At 43.3% G+C, this 16,639-nt stretch overlaps 1 protein-coding gene across 1 annotated transcript; it reads right to left on the reverse strand.

The window, feature by feature from the left end:
* Positions 1-1,933: 1,933 nt before the first annotated feature.
* LOC142359954 (maltase-glucoamylase-like) lies at positions 1,934-13,024 on the reverse strand (the record flags this gene model as incomplete). The annotated part of the gene is made up of 14 exons (XM_075412281.1): positions 12,911-13,024; positions 12,380-12,517; positions 10,946-11,095; positions 9,400-9,612; positions 8,605-8,759; positions 7,237-7,405; positions 5,674-5,770; positions 5,448-5,560; positions 5,202-5,327; positions 3,989-4,117; positions 3,759-3,866; positions 3,446-3,508; positions 2,965-3,099; positions 1,934-1,975 (listed from the first exon to the last, which is right to left on the reverse strand). Coding segments are annotated over exons 1-14 (1,752 nt in total), but the record flags the coding sequence as incomplete, so codon positions are not given.
* Positions 13,025-16,639: the final 3,615 nt, after the last annotated feature.

Genomic DNA, 16,639 nt, shown 5'->3' on the forward strand with positions numbered 1-16,639 from the left:
TTGATTAATCGAAGTGTTTAGAATTGTTCTTAGTTCTCCATTTGTAAGGGACAGAGGAGTGTTTTGAGGTTGGGTTTTTTGGGGTGAAATTATTCACTTTTAACTCAATTGAAACACTGAAGATATTCAGATGCAAAGAAAAATTATCAGGAAAAAATTCTGGTAAATAAACTGGTGAAACCGTCATGAGAATACAGACAGCGAATAATAATTTGCAACGTATTTTTGAAAGAACAATAAGATGCAGCATACTCAAGGGTGGGTTTTGTTTGCGACATCCATAAAGGTTGTGGACGTTGTAGTGACTGACAGGGGAACCATCAGGGAGATACTGCTGCCCTTCCATGCAGAGTGTTTTGAAAAGCAATCCCTCTGTTCTAGATCCTAAATCTGTTGGAAAGAGAATGAAGACATCTGTATTTTATCGATTTGCATCCAGTGAGAGTTCTAAAGGGTTAATTTTTCATTGTTATTATTTGCATGATCTTAATTGATGTTAACTTCCTTTTAAATATTTACATGGTCATTTATTTTATTTTAATGAAAACAAGATGTTAGCTTTTCTGAAACTGGATTTCAGAAATTTAGGAAATGCTGAAGTTGGGTTTTAGAAGTTTAGGAAATTCTGAAATTCCTGACCGTCCCACATAAGTTTCTGGGTCTGCAAGAGAAATAGGAACTCTCTTGTCGAGGCTCTTACTGAAGAGGTTTAACAAGTAAACCAAATATATCCTAACTCAGAAAATATTGCAAATCTTCATAAATACTGCCATATCAGCCATACACAGAGAAAACCTGGGGGGGAAGTCAATTTCTGAATACTCTGAGAAATTATATTAGAACACATCAGGAAGTAACAGCAGTATTCTAACCAAGCATTAGTGAGTTATTGCCAATTAGTGCTAATCTACACCCGTACTCGAGTAGAGGCCTGCTAAGGAGAGCAAGTGTTTCAAGACCATTCCTCAATTTAGGCCTTATAATTTTGCATGTAAATAACTACAAATCACAGAAGGCAAAAGGATATTTTCTGAGGTTTTAGTCGTTAATCACATTTTTCGCCTGGGAAAACTATGCAAAAAGCTGAAAGCCATGTCCTTGACCAAGTCCAAAGCAAATTCCCTAGATAAAAGATAGAGAGCAAAATCTAGCTACAAAAAAATCTTCATTTGGAGAAGTGCCATGTGGGTCATTGTTGTCACCAACAAAGTCTGCAGTTAAGAGTGTCAATCACCACCAACAACTGGTTGACTTCCTGTTATCACAGGATCCCAGCACGGCAGGGGTTGGCAGGGACCTCTGTGGGTCACCCAGCCCAACCCCCTGCCAAAGCAGGGTCACCTACAGCAGGCTGCAGAGGACCTTGTCCAGGCGGGTCTTGAATATTTCCAGAGAAGGAGACTCCACAGCCCCTATGGGCAGCCTGGGCCAGGGCTCCATCACCCTCAGAGGGAAGAAGTTCTTCCTCGTGTTCAGCTGGAACTTTCTCTGCTTCAGATTGTGCCCATTAGCCCCTTGTCCTGTTGCTGGGCACCACTGAAAAGAGTCTGGCCCCATCCTCCTGATTCCCACCCTGCAGATATTTGTAGGCCTTTCTAAGGTCCCCTCTCAGCCTTCTCCAGGCTAAACAAGCCCACCTCCCTCAGCCTTTCCTCGTAGGAGAGATGCTCCAGTCCCCTCCTCATCCTCGTAGCCCTTCACTGGACTCTCTCCAGTGGCTCCTCATCTTTCTTGAACTGGGGAGCCCAGAACTGGACACAGTTACGGGTTCCTTTATGTATTTGGCTACCTAATTTATCTCATTTGTGCCACATCCAGAGTGTAAGAAGTTCTGTATAAACCAGAGTGACCCAAAATATTTAAATTGTTTACAGCAGCGATCAGACTTACTGGGTAAATACGGCGGAAAATTTAGTTCTTCATTTCTGCAGCCACCAGTGGCCCCGTTGACAAAGCTCGCGGGTTCGTTCATGTCCTGAAAACACAAACCAAAATGCTAGACAAACAAGTTTCTCTTAAATTTGGGCAATTAGTTCCTTTCAGATATTTTACGTTGTGCCTCTCTTTGTCAGCAGGCTGACCAAGGAAACGAAATGCACAGAAAAACTCTGATTTTCAGGACTGACTACTGCATTTTTTTTTATTCAGTGTAAAACAGCAGTTCGACAGATTAATTTTTCTGATGAGAAATTCTCTTCCCAGACAGATTCTGAATATCTCATTTCCTGGGGAGTAAAGCATCAAATTCATAGAGATGAACTCAAGGCAGAGGCTTCAGTTTTAAGAACTTCTTATTTATCAGGCAGATTTCCTGAAAAGGGCGGTTTTCCTCTGCATAAAATTGAAATCAATACAGAAAATACAGATACATAAATTGCTAAGATGTCTGAATTTTGTAATGATGGTTCTTGTCCTCAGTGCCTGTGGTCCTCTGGTTGCAGCAGTACACCAGAGCTGGGTTATGGGAAAATAGGAAATATTTTTCTGGGTTTCTAGAGGTTTGGGGGCTTTCTATAGCAATATGTTAATATTTAATAGATTCCACGGCTATTGCAAGTCAAATTAATTTACAAAGAAAGCTCAACCTGTCATTTACCTCATTTTGCCTCACAGAAGTAATACTGGTAAAAATAATCGTCTCATTTGAGAAAAAAAACGGGACTTTAGAAACTTATAGAAAAACAACAACACTGCAAAAGAGCGTTAGGCAGGTCAGAAGTAAATAATGAAGTTTTGAGAAATTAAAATCTTTCAGCTGGCCAAAAAAATAAAACAAATAAGGATGCTGTGAACAAGAAGGATTTTTAAACTTCGGTAGAACATTCACGATATTTAGCATTAAACATCTGTATGCTTCCTTGCTTGGAGACATAAGAATATTGTTGAGGCTTCAGGGGTTGAGAACCAATCTTCAAGTAAAAAGGCGCAGAAAAATCTCAGAAATAGAATTTTTTTTACACTTACGATCCATAGGCCGTCAAACTTCAAGCTTCTCGATGCGTTGTGTGGGTTATTGTAGACTTCAGTGATTTCTCTGGTCCACCATTCAGCTGTCGAATTGCGGAAGAAATCTGGGAAAGCTACATATGCTCGGTAGAGCTGTAAAAGTAGCAGATAAAAAGATAAATGAAGTGTAGACACAGGACTGAAACCATCCCACTACTAAAATGCTGGAATTCAGTTTAAATTTAAAACAAAAATTTAATTGTTTCTTAAATAATTCATAGCTTTGCTGCAGTTTTTAAATGTTTTGGCAGAAAGGTTGGACAGTTTCTGCAGCTCACTCTGATGTGAGTTTAGGGGGTTTTAATGTTCTAGCAGAAAAACTGGCCACTTTCTGCATCCGACTTCATAGATTTAATTTTATCCACCAGTTCATTACTATGAACTTCAACGAATCTGCTGCTCACTCTCTATTTATGTCCAAAAAATACCAAATGTTTACCTCCACTTGGGTGTCCCAATCCAGCGAATCATCAACTTCTACATTGGGAAAATCTGGCCAGACCTGGTAGGAGGAAAATGTTAAAATAATCAAACTAAACTGGATATTAAAAAAAAAAATAGTATCAACAGCAATAAAGATTCGCCTCTGCTACATATTCCAATGGTGACGCAAATTGAAGACACTTCCATCGGCAGCATTCAATGTGTCATCTAAATTTGGGAATGTACAAAATATTAGAAGCCTCTTCCTTGACATCTAACCTGGTGTGATGCTTATTTGCATAAAATAGTCAGCTTTCAAAGAACCGCACCTTTGCGTATATGATGTCATCGGTATTGGGCCATTTTATGAAGACGTCCTGCTCCAAACCTCTTGTGAAGGCGGGGTAATCGGTTTCATTACCAGATATGGCTGGATCCTAAAATTAAAGGTGATGCAATTTTACTTTTATGCTCAAAAACCAAATATAGAAACGCTAGTAAATGCATTCTGTATTCCGCAATGACATACTCTAACTTCAAACCAGAATTCAACACTCACCAGGATTAGGATAAACCTCATTCCTTCTTCGTGTGCTTTATTAATTAGAGCTGGCAATCCAGCAAATCGTGGGTTAAGGGTGAAGTCCAGTTGCCGTTCCATATAATCAATATCCACGTACTGGACATCCTACAGTTCACACACAAAAAAAAACTTTAAAATAAAGGGCTTTTTTTTGTCATTTCTGGAATGGCATCATCCACATCACCCACTAGCAAGTTCATCATCCATTTGCAAAATTAGGCAAACTACTGACTTTTCTTTTTAAACAACAAATTGGAATCTGCTGCAGCTGAAAACTCACATTATCAGATCAACACCCTGCCACAACCTACCCGGTCTGAAATCCAGCTTTCACCACTGTATTTATCGTGAAGAAAATAGAAATTCATACCCGCAAGCAAAATAACACCCCTGGATTTGTGTGTAAGTGTAAATATACGTCAGCATGCACACTGCCTGCATACAGGTTACTGTCCAGAAACAAGCGAATCCGTTGCTCCATATCGAATTTGATCCTAATTACAGAATCACAGAATCACAGAATAGTAGGGGTTAGAAGGGACCTCTGTGGGTCATCTAGTCCAACCCCCCTGCCGAAGCAGGGTCACCTACAGCAGGCTGCACAGGACCTTGTCCAGGCGGGTCTTGAATATCTCCAGAGAAGGAGACTCCACAACATCCCTGGGCAGCCTGTTCCAGTGCTCCGTCACCCTCAGAGGGAAGAAGTTCTTCCTCATGTTCAGACGGAACTTCCTGCGCCTCAATTTGTGCCCATTGCCCCTTGTCCTGTCACTGGGCACCACTGAAAAGAGCTTGGCCCCATCCTCCTGACACCCACCGTTCAGATATTTGTAGGCATTTATAAGGTCCCCTCGCAGCCTTCTCTTCTTCAGGCTGAACAAGCCCAGTTCCCTCAACCTCTCCTCGTAGGGGAGATGCTCTATAAAATTAAAGCCATGTTTAATTTAGGTGCAATTTTGTTGGGTCTAAAGCTTCAGCAGCTTTCCCAACAACATGCCAAAAAACAGCTTTCTCAGCAAGGAACAATGTATAATGAAAATAAAGTTGCTTTGTCTTGTTTCCCTTGTGTTTCCCTGTAAAATGCATCAAAAAAATGAACTGTGGCATTAATCGTAGCATTTCTTGCATTGTTTTGAATTACACAATAACTCGAAGCCAGAAATTCAAGCTTCAGTGGCTTTCGACATACATAGGGTATGTTGGCTCTTTTCATGTCTTCCACCAAGTCGGCGATTTCAGTGTCATTTTCATACCCGTAGTGGCATAACTGGAATCCCAGTGCCCAGTAGGGCGGCATGACTGGTCGTCCAATCAGCTAAAAACGAAAGCAGAAGAATGCTTATTGCAAACAGATGGAAACCGAACAAAACAAAACAAACAAACAACAACAACAACAAAACCCAAATGCTTTGAATTTGCAATGGGAGAATCGTACCGCGGTGTATTCTTGCACGACGAGCTCTGGCGTTGGACCCAAAACCATGTAGAAGTCCAGAATTCCCCCAGTGGTGCGATACGTCAGAGCAGGCGTGGGCTGCAAGGTGACATCTGAAAAACGGAGGCAGCACAAGGAGGCCACAAAGGTCTGAGTGAGGCACAAATCAAACGTTGAAGCAAAACATGTTGAGAAAATAAAGTGGGTTTGGGTTTTTTTCTTTTACCCATTGCATTGCTGTTGAGCAGGAGAACTCCATGGGCGTTGCCATCTTCTTCAAGACCCATATAGAATGGATGGAAACCATACGAATTCAACTTGTACTACAAAAGTAATAAAAGTATTTTCTATTGGAAAGACATCGTAAGCGCTCAGTTGTTTGCATCTACCAATAAATTATCCATTCTAAGTAACAGGGTTAATAAATGACTGTAATAAATAACAAGGTTAATAACAGATTAGATATAGAGCTGTGGAGCAGGCAACAAAGAATGTTGCCTGTTGAACACCCAATAGGTAGTGTTGACCAGGAGCAATCACTTTGAGCTATAGATTTTGAGCTCAATTTCTTTCCAATTGCTCAAGGCAGGGAGGGAAGAAAATGCATTTCTAGCTTCAAAAATTGCTAATGTGAAATCACTTCCCTAGGAAGAAACTTCTTCTCAGGTATTTCCAGGTAGGCTTTATCATCAAGACAAGCTGGTGACTTTCTCTTACGTTTCCTTTACTCAAAAAGTTTCAAATTTCCAAATAATAGCTATAATAAGGTACCACTACCCCATGATTAATCCCTTGCTAATCGCCAGTACTCAAGTTATGCAAAATCCAACTCACGGGTATGCTGAAACATGAAATTTCTTTCATTTGACTCTATCAGTTGTCATTCAATCCCAAAGCTGTAGGACTATGCCAAGGTCTGACCCAGGAGGAGAGATCGTAGAACCATAGAATCATAGAATGGTTGGGGTTGGAAAGGACCTTTGGAGGTCATCTAGCCCAACCTCCCTGCAATGGGCAAGGACATCTTCCACTAGACCAGGTTCCTCAGAGCTCCCTCCAACCTGGCCTTGAATGTTTCCAGGGATGGGGCTTCCACCACCTCTCTGGGCAACCTGCGCCAGTGTTTCAGCACCCTCATTGTGAAAAAGTTCTTCCTTATATCCAGTCTACATCTACCCTCCCTTAGATTAAAACCACTAACCCTTGTCCCGTCACAACAGCCCCTACTGAAAAACCTGTCCCCATCTTTCCTATAGACCCCCTTCAAGTACTGGAAGGCCACAAGAAGGTCTCCCCGCAGCCTTCTCTTCTCCAGGCTGAACAACCCCAGCTCTCTCAGCCTTTCCTCACGGCAGAGGGGTTCTAGCCCTCAGATCATCTCTGTGGCCCTCCTCTGGCCCCAATCCAACAGGTCCATGTCTTTCCTGTGCTGAGGGCTTCAGAGCTGGATGCAGGACTCCCGGTGGGGTTGCACCAGAGCACAGTAGCAGAATCCCCTCCCTCGCCCTGCTGGCCACGCTTGTTTTGATGCTGCCCAGGATAGGGCTGGCCTTCTGGGCAGTGGTTCATGTCCAGCTTTTCATCCACCAGTACCCCCAAGTCCTTCTCGGCAGGGCCGCTCTCCATCCCTTCATCCCCCAACCTGTGTTGACACCAGAAGTTGCCCCAGCCCAGGTGCAGGATTGGCTGTCTCCATCACCAAGCAACACCAGTTGACACAAAGCAAAAAGCAGAAATTCCAGAAAAGAAAGCAAAACGGGGATTCTTTTTTTTTATTTTCCCCACTTACTCCAGGAGGCTGGTCCCTGGTGAACATGCCCCAGCTGTGCCAGTTCATGTCGTGTCGAAACGTCGCGTGTTCAGTTTCACCAAATCCGTACAAATACTGGGATGCCAAGCGGGTGGAAATCTGAATGAACATGTCGCTGAAGGTGAAAGTTGGTAGCTGAGAATCCCAGCTGAAAGAGAGGAAAATAGAGCAAGATGACTGCAGTATCGGTGCCGGGCGTAGCTGGTGGTCACCTCATCAAGGCCAACTTGATTGCCCAGAGAAGTGGTTGAGTCACCATCTCTGGAGGTGTTCAAAAAACGTGTAGATGTGGCACTTCAGGACATGGTTTAGCAGGCATGGTGGTGTTGGGTTGACCGTTGGACTTGATGATCTTCGAGTTTTTTTCCAACCTTAATGATTCTATGTTTCTATGAACTGTTTCTCTCTAAAAAATCTCATTACTCACAAATCTTGAAATAAATCTGTCATGGTTAACAAGAAAACTTAAAAAATACTAGGATTTTTTTTCAGAGTTTAATGGGGGAGGGTTGTGCAGATTATGTTGAAACATCACTTTTGAATCAGCTTTTTTCTGTAAGAAACTGAGTCACAACCTGATAGTGTTCTTCCAATGATCGCCGTAAAGGCTGAATTATGGCAAACAGGAACTCAACTTGCAATTCAATTTTTATCAAAGAATGGAAAAAAAAAATCAAAAACAGCAAGACAAAAAAACCCAAGCAAATATATGGGAGGCACAACAATTTCTACGCTTTCTAATATTTTCCATAGTATTATGAAGGGGTTTTGTGCATCTATTTGCTTGGGAGCACAACAGCCTGTGTTTGGAAAGATCTGGCTTTGTATTTGAAGATGATGCGCAGGACTTGTAGCCCGTATCAAAGTACGAGATGACAGGGAAACACCTCAGCCAATTTGGGGAAAAAACAGGGTCTTGCTCAGGTCGCCTCCTTCACCCTTCCTCTGGGTTAATATCTGCATAATTACACAAAGTTCAAGCGACCGCTGCTGGAGAAGAGTTTGGTATTTGACAGATGGAGTCATTCTACGGGACAGATGCAAAAATTTGTGTCGTGGCATTTAGAACAGACTGGACAATAAAACAAATAAAGGAAAAGGAGAAAGGAGCAGAACAAAAGGGGAGGGCAAGAAACAGTTAAGAGAAAAATGAAAAGAAAAATAATGGTGTTTAATTTAATTTCATTTATAAATAAAAGAAAAATTAATAAACAACATGAATTTAAAAATAAAAATTTGCAAAATTAAATTTAAAAATGAAATATTAAAAATTGGCAAAATGAAATTTTAAAATGAAATTAAATGAAACGAAATGAAACGAAATTAAATTAAATGAACATGTCTTACATCACTGTCCCTGTGTGTCTGCGTCGAACCTGGACGCCAAATGGTTTGTTCTGAACCATTACGTCATAAAGTCGATTCTCGGCTGTGCTCTCGGGGGACTCGGGGAGATTTAGTGATACTGGCACCTCATATCGTTTGTTTGCGTAATCATAAATCTGTGCATGGGAAATGAATTCATTTCAACATATGTGGAATATGCATAAACAGCAAGTTATATTTTCAAGAATTCGGGATAAAAATAGTGAAAACACTTCCTTGTATTCCTGTCAACAAATAGCAATTAATGTACGGAGTGGAAGACTCCAAGTCGCACACAGAGAATTCTTCAGTTTTTTCTTACTAATAGTGGTCAGAAACCCAAATTACTTAAAATAGTAGAGAAATTTGCTGAGATAAGCATTTTCTTTCAATCTGTATTCTTTCTCAAATTCCTTCCAAATATTTGGGCTGGGAAATAACAAACTCTAAGGCTTTATTTGGAGCCGGGAATGACTCATTTCATTATTTAAATATATTGATTCAAGGGTATTTTTATGTATGGTAAATTAATTTAACATCTTTTTTGAAGTTTTTAGCCAGTTTTAAGAGATTTTTCTTCGGATTTTCTGTATCGTAGAAGCTGGCATGAGTTGATTCAAGACTAAGAGCAATAAAAGCTATTTGGTTAAAAGGAGAAACTTATCTGGATGACAGAGCGTTATTCATGTAACACAAAATTGACTAGAAATATGACTTACGGAAATAACACTCTTTCTATCCCTGGAGCAATACAAACTCAGAGAAATTCCACGTTACCTTAAATTGCAGCATATGGTCGCTGTGATACTTCACCTCCAGGCGAAGGGTGCTGATGGGAGACTTTGATTTCTCATAGGCTTGGAGGTTGCTGGTGCTGAAGGTGAGATTGGCCACCACACCCGATGACGTGTATTCTACGTCACCAACAGAATAAGGGTGGGCAGGGCTGCTATAGTAGCAGTACGGAACATCTGAATCGGAGGTATCTTCCTGCGGGTGGAAACACGATGAGGGAATTAGTTGATCATTGTCTTTTTTTCCCCAAAAAAAAGAGCTTGAAGTCTCTATGGTCTCTATGGTCTCTGGCTGTTTTGGACACTTTCGAGAGGAGGAACCCAAAATTTATTAGGGATGTCAGATGAGAACTCTCCATCAGCTTTTACAATTTACAATGCCAACTCAGAAGTGTGGTTTGTCTATCAATCATCTCCTCATAGCAAGTTTAAATTCACTTTCCTTTTCTTCTAGAACTGAATAAACGCGCAAATTATTCTGAAGTTATTTTTGGTTAACACGTTATCTTCCCACCGCCACATAATTACGATTTCTCCTGAGTATTTGTAAAAATGAAATTACGCCTGCTCACCGCGTCTTAATTCCTTCATTTCACCTTCTGTCACCAAATTCAAAGCCCCTTTTGACTTAAGAAAAGCTTGAAAATATACCAAGTTCATAACCTGACCGGAACGTGCTTCCACATGTGGAGCCGTTTTCAAATATCTTAAATTATAAAAATATTTCTAATCACATGACAAATCTAAGTAAGTTTATCAGCCTTTTCAACCTGTTGTTCCTTCAGCTGTGCCTACCAGGACTTCATCCTGAGAAGACACATCCAAGTTTTAAAATGAAGATTTTTTGGGAATGACGGACTAACGGCATTTGCAGGAGGACTCAAAAGAGCGTTCCCATGAGGGAATATATGCTGGAGTATATTTACAGCCACGTGATATTCAGAAATAAAAATTATCCAGTAAAAAGCTTCAGTATCAGGCATTACGATTTGGGTATACCTGATAACCGGGGACACAACCAGTGAAGTTCACAGAAGGGTGAAACTTTCCTTGAGGTTCAAGAATTTCTTCTTATTCCTGATTCTAGGGGAATCAGGTTTATTTCAATGCATTCATTTATTTATTTACTATTATTTGCTTAAATTCATTTATTTTTCAATGAGTATAAGCATAACGTAAAGCAAAAAGACACTCACACACCCCCTAAAAAAAAGACCTTGCACATCCCAGCTGCAGAGGCAGAGCTGCATGAAGATGGTGACCTCAAGTTTATTCTACATTTTACAACTCTAGTATTATTTTTTACCATCTTCTCAAAAATGCCCGTGTCTTCCTCTATTTTTCACTTCCTTCAGAAGACCAGAAGGTGTTGAAAATGACACTAAGTTCAACAAACTGCCTACTTTTCTAAGTCGTCAGAGGGACAGACAAATCAGACGGTTTCTTTTGTTGTAAAAAAAAATAAAAAAATAAAGCTACTGTTCTTAACTTTCTTTTTCCCAATTTGATTTTCACAGATTTTTGCTTACGATCCAGACACAGCCGAGCTGTTCGCAGTTCTCCTTGGACGCGTCCAGACCGGGATGACAATCGTATTTCTCATTAACACTGGTTCCCAGAGTCCACCGCAATGAGTAAGATTTTCCCAGTTCCAGCTGGAGTCCTTGTATGAGAGCGACCTATAAATATTACACAAATGACAGTGCCCAGGTGGCCAAGAAGGCCAATGGCATCCTGGTTTGTATCAGGAATAGGGTGGCCAGTAGGAGTAGGGAGGTGATCGTGCCCCTGTACTGGGCACTGGTGAGGCCACACCTCTAGTACTGTGTTCAGTTTTGGACCCCTCACTACAAGAAGGACATTGAGTTGCTGGGGCGTGTCCACAGAAGGGCAACAAGGCTGGTGAGTCGTCTGGAGAAAAGTCTGATGAGCAGCAGCTGAGGGAGCTGGGGCTGTTTAGTCTGGAGAAGAGGAGGCAGAGGGGGGACCTTATTGCTCTCTACAGCTACCTGAAAGGAGGTTGTAGTGGGGCAGGTGTTGGTCTCTTCTCCCAAGTAACTAGCGGCAGGACGAGAGTCAGTGGCCTCAAGTTGTGTCAGGGGAGGTTCAGATTGGATATTAGGAAAAATGTCTTTGCTGAAAGAGTGGTCAGACATTAGAACAGGCTGCCCAGGGCAGTGGTGGAGTCACCATCCGTGGAGGTGTTCAAAAAAACATGTAGATGTGGCACTTCAGGACGTGGTTTAGCAGGCATAGTGGCGTTGAGTTGATGCTTGGACTTGACGATTTCAGAAGTCCTATCCAATCTTAATGATTCTATGATTCTATGATTCTAAACTAGCAGACCAGTTGCATACTTTATTCTTTGGGAAGAAGTTCTGGATTGGCACAAGAGAGGCTTGATTGTTTCAGTGGCTCTGGAAAGGTGAAAATAGAAAAGCGAGAAAAGGAATTTTAATGAACTTCGGTTTTAATGGATTTTAATGAAGTGTATCCACATCTCCAGGACTCTCATCATTTCATGAGCCACTGGGCTTACAGGAGTTTGAAGCGGAAAGGCAGTTATGTTGTTAGCCAGCAAAAACAGTAGGTAGGTGTCTGTCAGGGATCTCATCACATGAGCACATTCTTATTTTAATAGCATTGCCCAGAAGCTAATGAAAGTAAAAATTAATTTTTTTTAAAAAAGAAGAAACATCTGAAAACATCGAGTCTTCTGTCTTTACCAGTGGTTCTGCCCCTTCAACAGGAAAGAGAAACAGCAGTGTAATTGTCACAGAGATAAGGTTTCTGCACTAGATATGATCGCTCAGTCATTTTCCGTTCGGTGTGAGCTTGCAGACCCAGTCTGAGCTGTTCTTGGCCACTCTTTTCTGCCAGCAATGCTGGAAAGTAGTAGAAAGCTCCATTTACAATCATTGTTAAAAAATCTTGATGCCCGTCCCAGCACAGGAGCTGAGCACCTGAGGGTGGGAGAAATGCAGGGGCATGTGGTGGATCGAATCCAAGAGGAAAGAGGTGGGACAGAGGGAACTATCCCACTGTGGGAGGTGGAGAGCAGCACAGTCATCCGTGACAAGGTTCAGAGCCCTCCTGTTGAGCTGCAGGCAGCAGGGAAAAAATCAGTGCCCTCGAAAAAGAGAGGGTTCATCATAAAGACATGAGACCAGACCTGTCACTACTGACAGAATCGCACAGAATCGCAGAATGGCGGGGGTTGACAGGGAACTCTGGGGATCATCTAGACCAACCCCCTGCCAAAGCAGGGTCACCTGCAGCAAGCTGCACAGAACCACATCCAGGTGGGTTTTGAACCTCTCCAGAGGAGACTCCACAACCCCATCAGCAAGGTGCCTGCCCTTTGACTTCTGTAGGGCTCAGCACCCCTTAAGCATGGTTATTTTTAGCTGAAAGAGCCACAACTGCTGCTGATAGAGAAGCTGACAGGGCTGATGGTTTGCGGTTGCATATCTTCCCTTGTGTCTCTAACTAACAGCCCTCGTCTCCATCCATCCCATTGGCCCCCGTATGTGCAGCAGCTGCTGATGTACCCATCTTGTTGATGCTGCTGGCAGCCTAGATCTGTCAGAGGAGGAGAGGTAAGCCATGAGGGCAAAGGTGGATCAGATCAGAGGATATAAAGTGAAGGGGGAAAGGCAACGTGACACCAGTGAGCAGAACAGGTCCAATTCAGGGAGGAGTACCTCTGCTCCTAAATTGCCCTCAGACTGGGAATTCCTTCATTCCTGGGAATGCCTGGACCACACCCGAGTCCCCAGAATATTGAGCAATGCAGAGCATCCTCCCCAAAACCATGCCGTGCATGTGGGATGGTGGCAGCTCAGGTTGGCAATACCTCATCATCCCTACCCCGGATCCTCTGAATGCAAGATGGGAGCTCAGACTGCATTGACTGCAAAAGTCTACATCATCTGGAGGGCCTCCTATGAGCCTTTTCACCTGTCGACAGCAAGCTTGTTGCAAGCCAGGTGATTTACCAAGAAACTCCATAATGAAGATGACACAAGTGCTTGTCCTATGGCCCTGATTAGTTAAAGTGGTATTTGATCTCGGGATTACCTGGATCGCATCTTTGCTGAAAGGCATCTCACCTGCAGCCTCTCCTCTGTCTCAGTGGAGGAGGCAAGAAGGAAGAAGAGAAGGATCATTTCTGTTCTCCTTTGACTTTAAAATCCGAACCAACTTTAAAACTGGAAGTTGATGTCAGTCAAGATGTGTCCTGGAGTCCTTTGCAGCTTCCAAATGATCCAAAAATGCCCCCTGTGCAACTCCTGGTGCCAGCCCAGTTCTTGTGCAATGCAAGAGGAAGCTGTGGAAACCATTGTTGTTCTATCTGAGGGCGGATGTGCCTTCCCCCTTATGCTGCAGGTGACTAGACTACAGACATCTCTAGGCTTGGCAAACTTGGGCTGGTCACAGGCACGATGGGAACGAGGGAAAAACAGAAGGGAAATGTTGGATCCTGTAGTCTGGGAAATGGGAACAAGGATGAAGGACTTTGCTACAGCTGATCCTCTTTGTCACTCTTTATGAGGAAGACACCTAAGGTAAGACAGAGTAGGTAGCAGCCACCTTCTGTCCCCCGACTCCAGGGAAGGATGAGGTGGACTATCATTGATGGGTAAAGAGACAGCCTAAAGGTGATCTAGAGCAGATGGGGAGGAAAAGATCTCTGAAAACACGATGACAACCCCAAGACATGCAACATCCAGGGTGTAGCTTCCCCCAGTCTCCCAGCTGTGGTTAGTGGCTTCTGCTTCATTGCTCAGCACTTCCTCTGACTGCCCCTCTGACCATCCAGCTCGGGTCAGACAGATGGAAAAGGCAGGACAGAGCCATCAGGCGGCACGCTGCTCTTCTTGACGGGCCTGCACAGAGCCCTCGGCAACCCCTGGATTGTGGTGCCATGATCACCTACCACCTCGTGACATTCCGCAGTGAGTCTCTCATCCCTTGCTTTACCTCTCTCTCCTCTCCTCTCCTCTCCTCTCCTCTCCTCTCCTCTCCTCTCCTCTCCTCTCCTCTCCTCTCCTCTCCTCTCCTCTCCTCTCCTCTCCTCTCCTCTCCTCTCCTCTCCTCTCCTCTCCTCTCCTCTCCTCTCCTCTCCTCTCCTCTCCTCTCCTCTCCTCTCCTCTTCTTGTCTCCTCCATGCATATGTTTATCTCTCATTTTCCCTCTTCTCTCATTTCTTCCCCTCTCCCTTCTCCATTCTTTTCCTTTCTCTCATCTATAGTCCTTTTTCTGCCTTACATATCTCTCAAGTCCTCCCTTTTCCTGCCGTCATCTCTTCTTTCTCCCTCTCTCCTTTCTGGCTTTCAGTCCAATCTTCCCTCCTGTCTTGCACCCTCCACTCTATAACCATGCTTGTCTCCTCTCCTCTCCTCTCCTCTCCTCTCCTCTCCTCTCCTCTCCTCTCCTCTCCTCTCCTCTCCTCTCCTCTCCTCTCCTCTCCTCTCCTCTCCTCTCCTCTCCTCTCCTCTCCTCTCCTCTCCTCTCCTCTCCTCTCCTCTCCTCTCCTCTCCTCTCCTCTCCTCTCCTCTCCTCTCCTCTCCTCTCCTCTCCTCTCCTCTCCTCTCCTCTCCTCTCCTCTCCCCTTCCCTCCCCTCCCCTCCCCTCCCCTTCTGTTAGACCCTCAGTAATCAAACACTGTAACAGGCTTCATTCAGAGGTGGTCAACACATCACCCATGTCAGTGTTTAAAAGGAATGTGGACAACGCCCTTAATAACATGCTTTAACTTCTTTTGATCAGCCCTGAAGTTCTCAGGCACTTGGACAAGATGATCATTGTAGGTCCCTTCCAATTGAAAAATATTATTGTATTGTATTGTATTGTATTGTATTGTATTGTATTGTATTGTATTCCATTCCATTCCATTCCATTCCATTCCATTCCATTCCATCTATTCTATTCTCATATTTCCACCAGTGGGTTGATGCAGTTAGCTGTGTCCTATCTGCTGGATATCCATATTTGCAGGAAATTAAGAACACTTCGCTGAAAACACATTGCTGTGCTGGTGCTGGAGAGCAACCCAACACACGATCTTCATTGTGGCAAAACAGTCTGGCTGTAAAATATCAGTTCAGCCATATTCTTTCATTTTCCCTGGTGTAGATGTTAGGAAAGCAGATGTGATCAGCTGTTCTCCTGCCATTTTCGGTCTAGCTGGAGAACCAGACTAGGAGTGGTTCGTCCCAGGTTGGGGGTGAAACAAATTTACGATCTGTCTAACTAAGATCTATCTCAGGCCAAAACTGAGCTCCAGGACTTCAAATGCTCAGGTCTGTTTCCGTCTCGCCTCTGTTCAGCACTAAGTTTTCAGCATCATCAGTGGGGGCTGAAAAGATGGACAGTACACCTGCATGCATCCTCTTCCTCTGTTCCTCTCACCCCATTACAAAGGTCACTACATTCAAGCGCTCGGGGTGGGGAGACACTTTTCAGTAGAGAACAGCTGATTACATCTGCTGCCTCACACTTGTAACGGCAAAACCACATTACCCAACTGCATCTTTCATCTCGCTAGTCCAGCCCTGTTTCTCACATTGCTGGGCTCAGAGTCCTGCTCCCCGCTGCTGCTCGTTCCCATACTCCCCATTCCCTGGACTCCCAAGGTTGTTACCAGAGAGTCCTAAGGGTCTGCGAGAACTTGGTGTTAGCTGAGACCTTAGCCTGAATTTCCATATTGGCAACACTTGCACGACACTGAGCTCCTTGACTCAAATGCAGGGTAAAGGAATCTCTAGGGCATGACCAACAGAAGTCAAGGCCAAAATTCAGGTTCTTAGATTACTCTGAAGTTGCCCAAGTCTGAGCTTTTTTTTCTGAGAAGCAGAAAGGAAGAGGGCAAATGTTTGGGGACGTGCTGCCCTCTCTCCATGGAGAGACAGAAATGTGATGAATGGAGCTGGAGATGTTAGCAGCTTGGCGATTGCTGGCATCTCATGTCAATGCTACAGGATCCAAGGAAGAGACTGCTAAGGTCTAGAAGATGATTGTTTTTTTCACATTATCAAGAAAAAATACACCAAACTGGAAAAAAAACAAACCAAAAAACCCACAGCATGAACAAGTTTTCCGTTTTTCTTTTGCTTTAGGAATGGTGAGGTTCTTATTTCCTCCACTGTACCTCTTGGAAGTCCATTTGCAAAGCAGTCAAAGTATTTCTTAACCAGGACATCACAAGTTTAAAAACAAGA

The sequence above is a fragment of the Opisthocomus hoazin genome, unplaced genomic scaffold (genome assembly GCF_030867145.1).
Source record: "Opisthocomus hoazin isolate bOpiHoa1 unplaced genomic scaffold, bOpiHoa1.hap1 HAP1_SCAFFOLD_128, whole genome shotgun sequence".
Classification (NCBI taxonomy): Eukaryota; Metazoa; Chordata; class Aves; order Opisthocomiformes; family Opisthocomidae; genus Opisthocomus; species Opisthocomus hoazin.